At 53.8% G+C, this 15,044-nt stretch overlaps 1 protein-coding gene across 10 annotated transcripts in view; it reads right to left on the bottom strand.

The window, feature by feature from the left end:
• CUX2 (cut like homeobox 2) overlaps positions 1-15,044 on the bottom strand; it is a 162,219-nt gene that overhangs the window by 15,480 nt on the left and 131,695 nt on the right. For 5 of the 10 annotated variants that reach the window (XM_064272200.1, XM_023539304.2, XM_064272197.1 and 2 more), the window contains 10 exons: positions 14,320-14,386; positions 12,749-12,797; positions 11,776-11,880; positions 7,797-7,988; positions 7,621-7,679; positions 6,488-6,536; positions 6,298-6,397; positions 4,584-5,258; positions 3,693-3,794; positions 255-1,057 (listed from right to left, as the gene is read on the bottom strand). In XM_064272200.1, coding sequence (XP_064128270.1) covers positions 255-1,057; positions 3,693-3,794; positions 4,584-5,258; positions 6,298-6,397; positions 6,488-6,536; positions 7,621-7,679; positions 7,797-7,988; positions 11,776-11,880; positions 12,749-12,797; positions 14,320-14,386 — 2,201 coding nt within the window. The other 5 variants (XM_064272199.1, XM_064272205.1, XM_064272204.1 and 2 more) reach the window with 5 other exon arrangements.

Raw genomic sequence — 15,044 nt, 5'->3', positions numbered from 1 at the left:
GCACTGAGCGGCAGCCCTGCCTGGGACCCTCGTACCCACAGGGGACAGCAAAAAAAAAAAAAAAAAAACACAGAAGAAAGCGGGGAAAATAGGCTTAGGCTTTTGGACTTCTGCTTTTGCCCTGTCTTCACTCTCACACACTCTTTCCAGACCCCAGTCTCCTGGTCACTGGGCAGCCAGGTCCTTAGGTAGAATACCTGCCCAGGGTCCTGTGGGCCTCTGTGCCTACCAGGGTCCCCCCACACTGTCCTCACCTTCTCCCCAAAGATCCTCTGGCAGATCCCATTCTTGGCAAGCTTCTCCTTGACCTGGCGTGTCAGCTCCAGTGTGTCTACCTCGCGGTACATGTAAAGCTCGTATTGCTCAGGGGTCAGGGGAGGCACGGTGGGCTTCAGGGTGCGGGGTACATATGCTGGGTAGTAGGCCAGCCGCCCACCACTGCCCGCCTCAGGGACGCCCCCCTCAGCCTTCAGCTCGCCCACCCTGGGGGGCTCGTCTTCACCTCCGGCTGCCTCGTCCTCAGTGGCTGTGGGGGCTTCGTCCCCGCGAGGCCAGGCCCGTCCATTGGGCTGGCCGGAGTAGCTGGAAGAGGAGGAGGAGAGCGAGGGCGAGACAGAGGCGTAGGGGCGGCTGAGCAGGCCGCGGTCTGAGGCCCAATGCTGGTCGAAGTAGCCGGCATCGCCGATCTCTGACTTGACCTTCCGGATAATGCTCTGCACGAAGGCGGCAGGGGACAGGACCGTGAGGGACGTCTGTGTAGCACTGCTGCTGGTCCCGCTGCTACTGACTCCACCAGCACCGCCACTGCCAGCCTCCTCCTGCTTGACATAGGCCGGGGCCCCATTCTGGCTCACAGCAGCCAGTGAAGGCCGCTCCGGGGGTGAGGATGGCACCGAGCGGCCACGGGGCCCTGTCTCCATCTCCAGCAAGGCCTGCTGCTGCGCTTGCATCTCACGGCGCGCTTGTTCCAGAATGTTCTTGATGGCATCTTCCGAGGTGCTGGAAGAGGTCGTGCCGTTGGCAATGCTCATTGGAGCGGTTGAGTTCTTGGGCTCACCTGTGGGAGAATGACAGGGTGGCTGGGGCCCATTGTCAGGTCAGAGCTTGAGGTATAAAGAAGTTCACAGTGTTGTTATTTATATCAGCAAAACACTGGAGGCAACCTCTGTGACCAACAACTGGGAATTGATTAGGTAAATTATAATCTAACTACATGGTGGAATGTTAGGAAGGTGTTGAAAATCAGGTTGACAGATTTTAGCAGATGTGGAAAAAGTGCTCACGGGAATAATGTAAGCTAAAAAAGATTTTTTTTAATATAATGCTATGATGGGAGTAATTTAAGCTAAAAAAAGATGTGTTTTTAAATATATATACCATGATCACAAACGTTTATAGACAAGGAAAACATCCATGTCTATAGAACGTAAAATAAGCTCTTTCATTCATTCTAACGGGAAAATCACGGTATCCAACCAAATGCCCACCAACAAGAGAACAGATAATAAATAGTTCACTGCCTCCCTGGGGGACTGCCAGGGTGCCCTCTGCTTAGCAGGTGCTTCTGTTGGGGGCATGGGAAATAACCTCAGCACTTCCCCTCTTCTTGAGCATGAACTCTTCACAGACCCTGAATGTAAACCCACGGCCTGGCCCGCTTGTGGCAAGCTTTTCCTCTGCTGTGATGTTGCCCGTTGAACTTCCTTGCTGCCTGTTTCTGACACTCAGGCAGAGAGCACTGTATAGGGAGTCAGACCTTGGTTCCCCTTCCGTCTCTGTGTAAGTGTGAGCACATGTCTTCTACTCCCTGGCCTCCGTTGTCCTGTCTATTTAATGGGAGAGTTAGGCTAGACAGTTTCTCATGTTCTTCTCCCCCTATTATCATGTCTTAGCCTTATCTGTATCGCATGTTTACTATACCCGCCCACTGCCTTCGAGTCAATTTCGACTCCTAGAGACCCTATAGGGCTTCCAAGGCTGTAAATCTCTATGGAAGCTGACTGCTACACCTTTCTCCTGTGGAACCCCTGGTTGTTTCAAACTGCCGATCTTTCAGTTAGCTGTTGATGGCTTTAAACGCTGCACCACCAGGGCTGTCTAGAGTATACAGTGGGTGCCTAATAAATGTTTACTGAATAACTGTCTCTCCCTACAGGAGCTGACCAAGAAGAAAGAAATGAATCTGCACACAGTAGGGGCTCAGTGGATTATACAGGATGGGGCAGCATAGGCTTCTAGTAGGCTAAGCCTCCCTCTGCCCCTACCAAGGACCAGGTCAGAGGGACTGAGTTCTCCTGGGGGTGGGGCTGGGAAACTCTGTGGGAACCTCGGCAGCCAGCTCCAGAGGCTTGGGCTTCGGGAGAACTGTTCCAAGCAGCCACCAGGGGGCAGCAGACACAGCAAAATGGAGCGAGAACGCTGATGTTAGCACCCCAGTCCTCAGTCAAGCTCTGTGCTGCGTGCAGGGAGGTGACTTGGTCCCTGGCTTGAAGAAGCCCCCAGACCAGAGGGAGGGACAGCCACGTCAGCAGAGAAGTGTCTAACACAGCACAGAGGTGCAACAACAGAGGGGTAACAATGATGGCACTAACTGTAACGATGGCCGCAGGCTGAGGGCTTGTCGGGCACAAGCTCTTGTCATCCCCACACAGCCCTGAGAGGAGTATCAATGCTGTCCCCATTTTAAAGATGGGGAAATGGAGGCAGTGAGGAAAAGGAGCTTTGTACATGTGATTAAGTTAGGGATCTTGAGATGGAGGTTATCCAGGTGGGTCCTGAATGGAATCTCAAGGGTCCTTGTAAGAGGGAGGCAGGAAAGTCAGAGTCAGAGAAGGAGATGTGACCCTGGAAGCAGAGGGGTGGAAGAGAGAGAAAGGTTGGAAGACACTATGCTGCTGCCTTAAAGATGACAGAGCTGTGAGCCAAGGAATGTGGGCAACCTCCAGAAACTCAAAAAGGCAAGGAAACGGGGTCTCTCCTAGAGCCTCTGGGGAGAACCAGCCCTACTGACACTTTGACTTTAGCCCAGTGAAACTGATTCTGGACTTCCGACTTGCAGAGGTACAAGATAGTAAATCTGTGCTATTTTTAGCCACTGAATTGGTGGTGATTTGTCACAGCAGCCACAGGAAACTCACACAGGTGCCCACTAGGAAAGGTGAGAGGACATGTCTGAGAGTTGGGAGGAACCAGGAGAGCACAGTCTCTCCCCCGGAACGAGACGGTAGAGGATCGAGAAGAAGAGAGAGACTGACAGTGAGGAGGGGGAGGCTCAGCTATCCGTGTGACTATTATTCCTGGTGAAAGTTGAAAATGTCTGGATAATCCTGCCCAATTCTGCCCAACAGAATTCTCTGTGAAGAGGGAAGTGTTCCGGAATTGCACTATCTAATATGGTAGCCACCAGCCAGCTGTGAGACGTGCGACTGAGGACTTAATTCATTTAAGTTGACAGCTAGTGGGTCCATATTGGAGAGCATGAACCTAGCACTTCCCAGCCCTAGAGCTCACGGGGCTGTGAGGGGCAGAAGAGCTGAAGAGGTTTCTGACCTGTGTGGAATCGCCTCTGGAGGTGGACAAAGGTGGATGAGGCCTCACCTCCTGCTCGGGGCGGCCCCAGATGAGCTGAGCTGGACACCAGCCACGGGTCATGGGCCCTGCTGAGCCTGCGCCCCTGCCATGGCCACGCTTACCCCCCTTTTGTGATTCGATCTCCTTCTTGGCCTGCTCCAGGATGCTCTTGATGGCGTCATCCGAGCCCGTCTCAGGTGTGCGGATTCTTGGGGTGATGCTGCCTGGGGAGGTAAGAAGGCAGCTGTGGTTGGGGGTGTGCATGCTGGGGGTCTGTCCTTGGAGCAGGGTGGGGTAGTGGCTGCCCCCTTCCTCCCTGAGGGGCTCCAGGTGAGTGAGGGGCAGACTGTGAGTGTGCATGGTGTGGCTATCACGTAGTCTGGATGACAATCCGCAGACCCACAAGTGATTCTGGCTGGAGAAAATAATAACTTGATGACAACCCCAGCTAATGGTTTTTGAGTGGTTACTATGGGGTGGGAACTGTACTGAGTGCTGTACACTCATACAATCCTCAACCACCCAAGAGGATGACAGATGGGGAAACCGAGGCACAGGGATGCAAACATCAGTTGCCTGAGGTCACCCAGTGGGTAAAGGGCAGGGCTAAGGTTCAAGTTCAGGTGTGTGTGAGGGCAGAGCTTGGGCCCTTTGGTCATGGATTATCCTAAAAATCTAATCTGGCTGTGCTGGTGGTCACCCAGGCCATCTTACGGATGGGTAAGCTGAGGCTCATAGGTGCTTAGGGAGTGGCTGATAGGGAAGCCCATGGAGCGCAGCCTTTTCCTGTCATCATCAGTGGCCTGAGCTGCCCCATGGAGAGCCAGGTGGTGAGGAAGAGGCAGTGCAGGCCCCAGAAAGGAAAAGGAAACTGAGGCACAGAGCAGCAAAGTTGCTTGCCCTGGGTCACACAGCTGGGAAGCGGCAGAGCCGGTCCATCAGTCCCGATGTGGCCACCTGGTGGGCCTGCACTCACTGTCCTATGTGGCAAGGGGGGGCTGCACTGCCCTCACCTCGCTGCCGCACCTGGATGGTCCTCAGAGCCAGCACGTTCTGCTCGTCCGACAGGAACTGCTTCATCTTGATGAAGGGCTCCTTGCCCTTCACCGTGAGCTTGCGCCAGGGCTTGGGCCGGGCCAGGATCTCGCTGACCGAGCCCTGCGACAGCCCCAGCACGTAGTGGCCAAACACCCGCTGCCCAATGTTGTGCTTGAGCAGCTGCTCCTTCACCTGGAAGGCGATCTCAGCCGTATCCAGCTGCTCCTCCTCCGCCCCGGCCACGGCTACCACTGGGCCTCCCCCGCTGCTCTCCACCGGCTCCGGGCCCCCGGGCAGCTCAGGGCCTGGGCCAGGCGTGGCTGGGGCAGCTGGGGGCTTGGTGCCGTAGAAGGCTGGGGGGAACAGCAGCAGACCACCTGCCTCCCCCTTGAAGGTGGCTGGGGGGACCAGGTGCTTGGGCAGCAGTGCATCTCCCGCCAGCCGTTCGCCTGCGCCCAGGCTGGGGAAGGGTGACAGGGAGAAAGTACGCTGGCTGTCAGGGCCCAGGCTGGGGCCCAGCAGGGGCTGCCCAGGGCTGGGGGACAGTGGGTCTTCTGGCCCCGGTGGTGGCGGGAGCTGCTGAGGGGAGGGATAGGATTGCTCCGTGCCCAGCGAGTCCTTGATGGAATCGTCCTCAGAAGGGTCCTCCTCTAGAACACCCAGAGAGAGACAGGCAGCGAGGGTGAAGGGGGGACAGAGAGACAGCGAGAGAAAGAGTGAGAGAGACAGACAGGAAAGACAGTGAGCAAGAAAGAGACAACAAGATAACAGGTAATGAGATAATGAGAGACAGAGATAAAGAAACAGAGAGAGTGATAGTGAAAAAGACAGATAATGTGAAAGAGAGAAACAAAAGAGAGCCAGAGATAACAAGAGTCACACAGAAAGAGAGACAGAGCCAGAGGGAGAAAGAGAAACAGTGAAAGAAAGACATGGAGAGAGACACTCAGAGAGTAAGGAAGGTGGGAGGACCGGCGGGGCGGGGGAAGGTGTTATAGTGGCCAGCAGTATCAAGAAGAGCAGATGTTGGCTGTTACTGCCCCTCCACCCCCATTCTAGGCTCTTCCTTCCAAGCCAGTTCAAATGCTACTTTTAGAGACCCCTCCCTCCACCAATGATGAAAGAGCCCTTGTCCCCATCAGTGTGAACATTAATTGAGCACTTATTATATGCAGCACTGCACCCTAGGCAGGCATTTGCATTCGTAGCCACTGGCAGGACCTCTTCTCAAGCACTGGCTCACTCCACCTCCTGTGCCCAGGATGCAGGCCCCACTCCTGCCCACTTCTGGAGGAACCAAGGGTCTTGGCTGGGGTCACATGAGGCAAGAGAACAAAATCTGTCTCCAGGGCCTCTGTACAGGTAAGAAGGCAATTTTGGGAAAGCAGTGGTATCTACAGGCCATTCCGAGAGGTCTGTTAAGGGGGGAGGGGCGGTACAAAGGCTCCCTCACCTAGTTTCCCTGTGACATCCTCAATAAAGTCCCCACTGTTCACTAAGTCTTGGTGTGGGCAGAACCTTTCAAAAGGGGGGTGCCTGCTGGCTGAATCACAGACGGCGCCCAGCACAGCGCCAGGCACAGAGGTGGCGCTCAATCAATATGTGTGTGGAATGGCATGGTGCTCAGACATGAAGGAGGCAGAGACCCCAGCGGAACCGCCCAGCCGTCACCAGGAGCACCCCTCATACCAGGGCTGGCCAGGAGAGCCGGCTTCTCCAGGAGGAACTTCTGTGCGGGGAAGAAGGTCTCCTTAGCCATAAGCAGCGAGTCGTCCGGCTTGGCCAGGCCCTGAGGAGACAGGAGGTCAGGCTGAGAGGGCACCGCTGGGGGAAGGCTCTAGGCAGCCCACCCTGCAGGGATGGTGGTGGGGACACTAACCTGGGACAGACCGCAGTTGCTGGAGGCCAGCTTCATGGCTTTCAGGATGCTGCCAGAGAAAGCGTCTGAGGTCAGCTGGTCCCCAGGGGCAGGAACGATTACCCAATAAGCAAGGGATGCACAGGCTTACTTGTGCTTGCTTACTAATCCATAGTTACTTACATACTTACTATGGGTTAGTAAGTAAAATACAAGTAAGCCCGTGCATACCTTACTTACTGGTTACTCTGCCCCTGCCGAGAGGTTGGGAAAAGGGCTGGCTGGCCTGAGGCATTCTACCTGCTCCTTCCCTGATTGAGAACAACTGCTCCCCACCCCCAACCCTGTATGTCACTGGGTTCTCTTTGCAACAACAGGCCTTAAGTTGCAGGCTCATTAACGAGGTGTCATGGATTGGATTGTGTTCCTCCACAAAATATTTTGTGGTCCCGAGCCCTGCACCCATGAATATGACCCTGTTTGGGGAAATATGGTTTTTCTTTGCAGATGTTATCAGTTAGAAAAGTCATACCAGATAGGGTAGGTTCTATTCCTAATCTCTCCAGGGTGGCATTTTATAAAAGACAAGGACAGACATGGAAAGAGGGCCACACACAAGGGGAAGACTGAATGCCAGGATCCTTCTGTAAATCAAGAAATGCCCAGGGCTACTGAGGCTGAGAGACAAGGAAGGATCTTCCCCTAGGGCCGGCACAGAGAGAGAACACAGCCCTGCCAATGCCCTGAATTTCGATTTAGCCTCCAGAACTATGAGACAATAAATTTTGTTCTTTAGGATTTTGTTATGGCAGCACTAAGTGACTAGGACATGGATTACAGTGTTACCTGGGAGGGGTGCTGGCTAACTGACTCCCGTGCTGGCCGGATTTAGCTCAGAGAATTAATATTTCACCCCAGTTACAACCCCCACAGGCCCACCAAGATGGCCACCTTGTATATTCTCCTGCAGGCAGCTCTTGAGGGAGTAGGGTCAAGGATGGTTAACTGGACACCCAAAATACCAGTGAAGAACAGGTAAGAGCGCTATAAGCGGGGTCTGGTAGGAAGGAGGAAGATTATCAGCTCTGCCAAGAGCCCCATCTTGTCTTCCCAGGCAGCACCCCAGTCCCGTGGAGCCCTACTCCACACAGTACCTCAGTTCGGTTTTGATTTCCTCATAGTCAGACTGCGCCTGGAGCTTCTCTTCCAGCTTCTAAAAGAGCAAAGAAAGATGGTGAGGCCGGTCCATGTGGCCTGAAGGACCGGCTGAGATGGTCCTTCTGCCTGGGGTCGCCTGGCCCATCTCCTGAGCTCCTTTCCCATAGCCTACCTCAATGGCCTCGGACTTGGCCGTGAGCTGCCGTTCCAGGTCTGCGATCTGGTTGGCAGAGGTCTCCTCCAGCTCCTGCAGAGAGTTCTGGAGGTGCTGCACATCCTTCAGTAATCGCAGGATCTCCCTGTCTTTGGAGGCCAGGGCAGCCTCCAGCCGAGGGCCTGAGCACAGTGCGAAGCTCATCTTATCCTGGGGGCAGAGAGGGGCTTTGAACTGAAGGGCTTGGGCAGGGACTGCAGGGCTGGCTCCCCTTGTCCCTGAAATCCTCAGTAAAACAGGAAATCCATCTGTGGTGCAGCCCCAGGGCTCAGCTCCACACAGTGACACAGGCCCCTCTTCCCACCACCACACCTTTGCTCATGCTGGTCCCACCAGCCTTCATGCCTGTTACTCTCTTCCTGCAAATCAATCAGGAGGGAGAAGGAGCGGTCAGGGAAGGGTTTCTGGAGGAAGATACATGTAAATTGTGATGAAGTTCAAGAAAAAGTTAGTGATTTGGAAAACTGCTTGGAAGCATCTACTAAAGTTGAACCTAAGCCTCCCAGCGACTCCGCTCATTGGTGTATGCCCATGAGAAATGCAGGCACCTGTGCACCAAGACACAGGTACACAAATGTTCACAGTAGCACTCTCTGTAATAGCCAAAACCTGAAAACACCCAAACGCCTATCGACAGAAGAATGGACAAATAAACTGCGGTATAGTCACACGATGGAAAACTATATAGCAATGAAAATGAACAACACACAAATACTCACAACACAGCATGGATGAATCTCCTGAATATAATATGGAGCAAAAGAAGCCACACAAAAGAGCGCACACGGTGTGATTCCATTAAGATCAACGCAAAGGCAGGCAAAACCGACTGGTGCTGTCAGAAGTCAGGGTAGTAGTACTCCTTGGGGAGGAGTACCTGGAAGGCAGCCTGGGGGGTCTTCTCGGGGGCTGGTAACACTCTGTTTGCTGGGTACAGGGTGTGTTTGCTTTGTGGAAATTCAATGTGCTGTGCACTTATGATATGTACTTCCTTGTGTACGCTATACTTCAATTAAAAAGTTTATTAAAAAAAAGAACAAAAAAAGGGAAGCAGTTAGCTGCATGAGGAAGTGCAGGTGATGGGGTGTTCTTAGCAGAGGGAACAGCATGTTCAAAACTTTGGTTTTCCAAATCAGGCCCAGGTCCTACCCCAGGGGGATGTCCTCACCCCAGGCAGCAAAAGACCCTCAGGGTTAGACTGAGACCTTAGAGCCACAGGCTACATTTGGGGGTGGTTCCTTCCTCCTAATTTCCTATCAGCCCCAGTCTCACGGCTTTGCCAGCCTTTAGGAAATGATCACTTTGTCCTGGACGAAGCAGGAGAAGTTGCTGTTTGAGAGAACCTGCAGTGAGGCTGGTCTCAGGCTTAGTTACAAACGAATCTAAGAAGCATCAGGGGAAAAAGTAAAAAAAACACCACCACCACCAGCCCCAGCCCCAGCCCCAGCTATTCTTCCATGGAGATAAATGCCAATTAAAACAGGAAGCGGATGCCATTAATACATTAAATTAATTAGCATCGAGCGCCACTGTTGTGCTCAGAAAAGCTCACCCCCTCAAGCCAGCAAAGTTCCCCGTGGCTGATTAGCACGGGCATTTGCTGGGTTCCGTGGGGGTTAATTAAGAACCACTGGCAGGTTCCTCTTGCAGGCATTCTCATGAGCTTGCTCACTCTCTGTCTCTCCCACATCTCTGCTCTCTTGTGTTCTCTCTGTCTCTCCCACATCTCTGCTCTCTTGTGTTCTCTCTGTCTCTCCCACATCTCTGCTCTCGTGTGTTCTGTCTCTCTGTGTTGTGTAGACACCAGGTATGTGGACACATACACACAGTCTAATGGGACACAGCCACTGGCTAACATACACAAGGACACACCTGCAGACACAGAGTACACTGGCACACATACCCGCCCAAGCACTCATGCTGACACGCACACACACAGAAATACACAGGCATCAAGGAGGCACACTCACACGGACATGTCACTGTGACACACACCGATGCATGTGCTCAAAGAGGTCACATGCTCACATGGGCAAAAATATCTCCAGACACACCAAAACACACCGCCACCACGACTACTATTACTACTACTGGCAGCAAACATTTACTGAGCATATGCTATGAGCAGGGCTTCAAACCAGCTCTTCCCGGTTCAAACATGGCCGAGAAAATGACACTGGAACAGACTTGAATTTTTAGAATTTGGGTGAACCAGAACTATAACTGGAACGGGAAAAATTACAGGTTGAAGGCTTGCTGGAAACTTAATCTCCTCTTAAAAAACAAGGGCACCACACACATTGCATAGCAACCAAATTTCTTGCCCATCAGATTTTGCAGTCTCAAACAGTGGTGCCATGCTCAAAGCTGGTGGCCGGCTGTGCCACTCTGAATGTGTGTCACTCTCTTCAGTCCTACGAATAATCCAGTCTCATGCGTCAGCTCCTGAAAGGACTCCCGATGCCTCTTCCAAGTCTCCCATTTCAGGGCTTCGACCTCTAATTTTTCCAGTTCTGGTTCTGAATCACCCACATTTAAAAAATTAAATTAATTAGCACTGAGCGCCACTGTTGTGCTCAGAAAAGCTCACCCCGCAAGCCAGCAAAGCTCCCTGTGGCTGATTTAAAAAATTTGGGTCTGTTCTGGTTTTGCTTCGTTGGCCATGACTGAACGGGTTCAAACCAGTTTGAAGCTCTGGCTGTGAGCCAAGCGTGATTTTAAGTACTTTACATGTAATCCTCTCAATAATCTTAAAAGGTAGGTCTTCCTTGTACAAATGAGGAAACTGAGGCACAGATAGATTAAGGATACAGTCACTTGCCCAAAGGTCACGAACAGACACAGCACAGAGTAACAGATGCTCAAAGAGACACATACGAATATCCAGACAGCCAGACCAAGACACATGGGCCTGCGTATCAGGGTGTCAGATGAAGTAAAAATTATGCTGACCACTTCATGTTCATGGGTGGAGACTGAAAATCACTCCAGAGTGGCCTTGTTATTATGTCAGGAGTCATGTGTCTCATCCCTTGGCATGCAGAGTTTGGAGAGAAGGAAGACCAATTTACATAAGGAGCCCAAGGTCTTGTGGAGGGGAGAGACTAAAACCACTAATACATGAGAGGAGAGGGAGGCTGGGGTGGCTCTACCTAAAATTCCTTGGCAGGAAATGACACCAGGACCCAAAAGAGGAACTAACCAGGAGGAATGAGAAAGGCTTAGCCAGTAACCTCAGATCGATGACTGAGGAGGACAGGTTCTTTACGGCATGTGGCTGGAGTGGGAAACCCCCCTGGGACCAATCACCCTGGCATGTCTTGGGAACCGATGGCCGAGTAAGAGAGTTAAACCTCAGATCTTGGGGTGTGGCTCCACTACAGTCCTGCAGGGACTGAGACAAGCAAAGTCACCAACTTTCACTGTCCCACACATCCACCAGGCTGTGTGAGACCAGCGTTTAATAGTGATGCCTGATGGCAGCCTCCGGAACCGCACCGCGGCTATACTGATGAAACTCACCCCTACTCTGCTGGGTATCTGGTGACAGGAATGATTCCTCTGCCCTGAGTAAGTTCTGGAATTCTCAGGCAACTGGGGGTTAGCGAGGTCTCCAAAGGAAGACGATAGACTTTCTGTTTATCAGGGTATGTAGGAGACCAAACCATTACTTGGAAAATTGAAGGGGCTGTGGCTGTATTTTTACCCTCAGCTGGCGAAGCAAGCCATAGAATTACGTTTAACTTACACATTGACCTTGGCAATCAAACAGCTCTGCCCACTGTGTGCACACAAGGACCACACACACCCATTCATAATCTCACACAGGTGGACACAATCAACCCCCACAAATGTCACCACGTGTTTACACCCAAACCACAGCCTTTCCTAACCTTCCTCTCTGGCTTCCCGTCTCACCTCCCAAGACCACCCTTACCCCACTGGGCCCCTGGGGGGAGCAGCAGGCCAGGCGGATGGAGCTGTTGACGGAGGCGAGCTGTTCTCGAAGACTTTCCACCTCCCGTTGGGCAGCCTCCGCTCGCTGGGGAGAATGGGGAAAGTACGGTTAAGACATGAGTGCAGCCACAAGGAATTCCACTTCCGATGGCCACACCCACCTCCTTTCAAAGTCCCACCCACGTCTGCCCACCAGATGTCAACACACCTGAAGCCAGAGGAAGGGCAGGATGTAGGTACCGTGACTATAAACGTGATATCGGAGGCTCAGAGACTAAAGGACTTGCAAGGACCGGGGCTGGGACTAGATGATAGGGACCCCAGGGAAGGCTGGGGTCCACGCATACTTGGCGGCTGTGTGGCTGGGATTGAGTGAGAGGGCTGGAGGGAATGGGAGGGGGAGAAAAGGAGGAGAGAGAAGCAGTCTCTGGCTTGCCCCCGACCCCCCCACAGAACATGGTTCCTTCACTGGGTCTGGTTGGAAGGGACCTGCCTCCCAGCTCACCCAGAGGTGGGTACTTGCAGGCTGGGGTCAAGGCCCTGCCTCCCTCTGCCTGCTGCCAGGAGACGCCTGGGGAGACCTTGCAGGCAGTAAGCCCACCTGAGCAGGTCTTGCAGGCTATCCCCCACCCCGCCTGCAATGCTAACCTTCCTCACTCTCCTATTTGTCCCTCAGGGGTCTGCTCCATGCCACTTCCTCCTGGATGTGGTCCCTGACCCTGCAGTCTGGGCCTTTCCTGTCTATTCCTGCTGGGGCCACTGTTTCCAAACTGCCTGTCTGCACCCCCAGCCCAGACTTCCTTCCCTGGGAAGCTCCTGGTCCCAGCACTCCGCATGTTCATGGCACACAAGTCAGTAAATATTGAGGCTCCCCCTGCAGCCCCAGTCCAGCTTGAGACCCTGGGCAGAACAAGCCCCACTCCAGCCAGAGGCGAGCCTCCGGGTGTCCTCACCTGATTGGCTTTCTCCAGGTTGGTCATGATCAGGCCGACTTCATCTGCCCTGAGACAAAAAGACCAGGCCCTGAGGAGGGGCCTCTGGAGGTTGCAGGGCCCTGCCCATCCTGCTATCCCAGCCCCTGCCTGAGCCAAAACCAAACCAAACACCCTGCCATTGAGTCGATTCCGACTCATAGCAATAGTATAGGACAGAGTTGAACTGCCCCATATGGTTTCCAAGGAGCGCCTGGTAGATTCAAAGCGCCGACCTTTCAGTTAGCAGCCGTAGCTCTTAACCACTACGCCACCAGTTTCCAAGGGTCCAGAAATGGGGCTGAGGAGCTTCTTCAGGGAGAGAAGCCAGCCCGGGGGGAGAAGACCTCAAAGGGTGGGGAAATGGGGACAACATCTCAGCACTGGCCCCTCAGGCAGCCTGGCCTCCCATCTCCCAAGGGGTCACTCTCTGAGCTTCAGCAGAGCCCAGCCTCTGGGCCTCTGTCCTTGCTGTGCCTTCCTCCTGGAGTGCCTGTCCACCAGTGAACAGCATCCGTCCGGCTTGAAGACCCAGCTTTACAGTGTCCCCCGGAGGCCTCTCACAACTACTCCCAGGGGGTCATTCCTTTATTTTGCTGACCCCTTTAAGATTGCCAGCACCTGGGGGCTAGGATCAGCCCTGTCCACCTTGGTCTCCATTCTGCCTAGCATGTGGCAGGGACACAGGAGGCTTGAGGGGGGCATTTGGTGCCTAAAACTGACACATGTGTGCACACACATTCAGGGCCATCCTTTGCACCCTTCCCGGCGTCCTTCACGTGGCCACCTCCTCATCTTTCAGGTCTCAGCCTAAACATCACCTCCTCAGGGAGGCCCTCTTTGACCACCCTGGCTAAGAGGGCCCCCTCCTTATTATCCTCTCTTGCTGCTCCTGGTCCTTCCCTTCATAGCATTCACCATGTGCCCAGTGCAGAGCTGGGCAGACAGTAGGTGCTCAATAAGTGCTTGTGGAATGAGTGATGTCTTGAAGCCTGAAGGAACATGAATGCAGACTAATTTAGGTTAACACCATCTGGCCCTGTGGGCTGGACTGGCGTTGGGGGTTGGGGGTAGCCCCAGGAGATAGGGGTGAGGTGGAGTCCCTGTCCCAGGAGTGTCATTTACAGGCTGTGGTGCAGGCGAGGCACAGAAGATGGGGGAGCAGAGGATGGGGTTGGAGCCAAGGTGGCTTAATGATGCAGGTGCCTCAAGTGGAGGGTTGGAGGGAGAAGGGTCAAAAGGAAGAGGCATGTCTGGGAGGGCCAGGGGGAGGGGCAGTTCTAGGAGGGCCAGAGGGAGGAGGCAGTTCTAGGGAGGTCAGAGGGAGGAGGCAGTTCCAAGATTGCCAGAGGGAGGGAGAAGTTCTAGAAGGGCAGTAGGGAGGAGGCACGACCTGGAGGGTCCGAGGGAGGGGGCAGTTCTAGGAGGGCCAGAGGGAGGAGGCATGTGCTGGAGGGGCCAGAAGCAGGAGGCAGATCCTGGAGGGTCAGAGGAAAGCAGCCTGTTTGGGAAGGACAGAGGGAGCGGCACACCTCTGCAGGGTGCTCCCTTACTTGGACGCCGCTTCCTCATCATATTTCCGCCGCAGCTCCAGCAGCTCTGTCTGTGTGGCCTTTAACGCTGGGAAAAAGAAAACAGGCTGGGTGAGGCTCCCACCCCCAAGAGGGAGAGGGCTGGGCCCCACCAGGCAGGTGGAACCCATGCATAGTGTGAGGCCCTTAAGGCAGAACAAGGCGGGGGTGGGGTGGGGGGGAGACCTTTCTCATCATTAGAACTGGTGACAGGGAGTGAGTTTCCATTCCTGAGGGGCTTCAAGCTGGTGGGGGATGTGAGTGGCCAGGGTGGGGAAGGCAGACAAGAACATTCTCTATGAGTCTATGGAGCTGAGGGGCCCAGGCAGAGTGGGGGGTGCTATTTGCCCCAGGGCCTGGGGCTATGAATCCCCCAACACTCTGGGTCGCCCAAGGACCTGGGTGGGGCCAGCTGTTCATAAGTACAACCCACCCTGAGGTCCTGACCTGGTGATGGAAGAGGAGGAGACATGGGGTGGGGATGCGGTGAGGGGGAAGACCAAAGCTGTTAACGGACATATTCACATTATAATAAACGAGGGTTTTCCTACAAAATTCCAGATTTCTGTTGGAAAACTGAAGGGATTAGCCACATTGGGTCACATGGCTGCCCCTGGCTGGCACCGAGCTGCAGTCATCTCTTTAGACAAGGCCTGGGCTCTCCAGTTTGCCGGAGACCTCATCCCTCCCCATTGCCTTTCCTGACT

This window comes from Loxodonta africana, chromosome 19 (genome assembly GCF_030014295.1).
Source record: "Loxodonta africana isolate mLoxAfr1 chromosome 19, mLoxAfr1.hap2, whole genome shotgun sequence".
Lineage (NCBI taxonomy): Eukaryota > Metazoa > Chordata > Mammalia > Proboscidea > Elephantidae > Loxodonta > Loxodonta africana.
The sequence above is the reverse complement of the archived record's forward strand: the minus strand, read 5'-3'. Positions and strand labels throughout refer to the sequence as shown.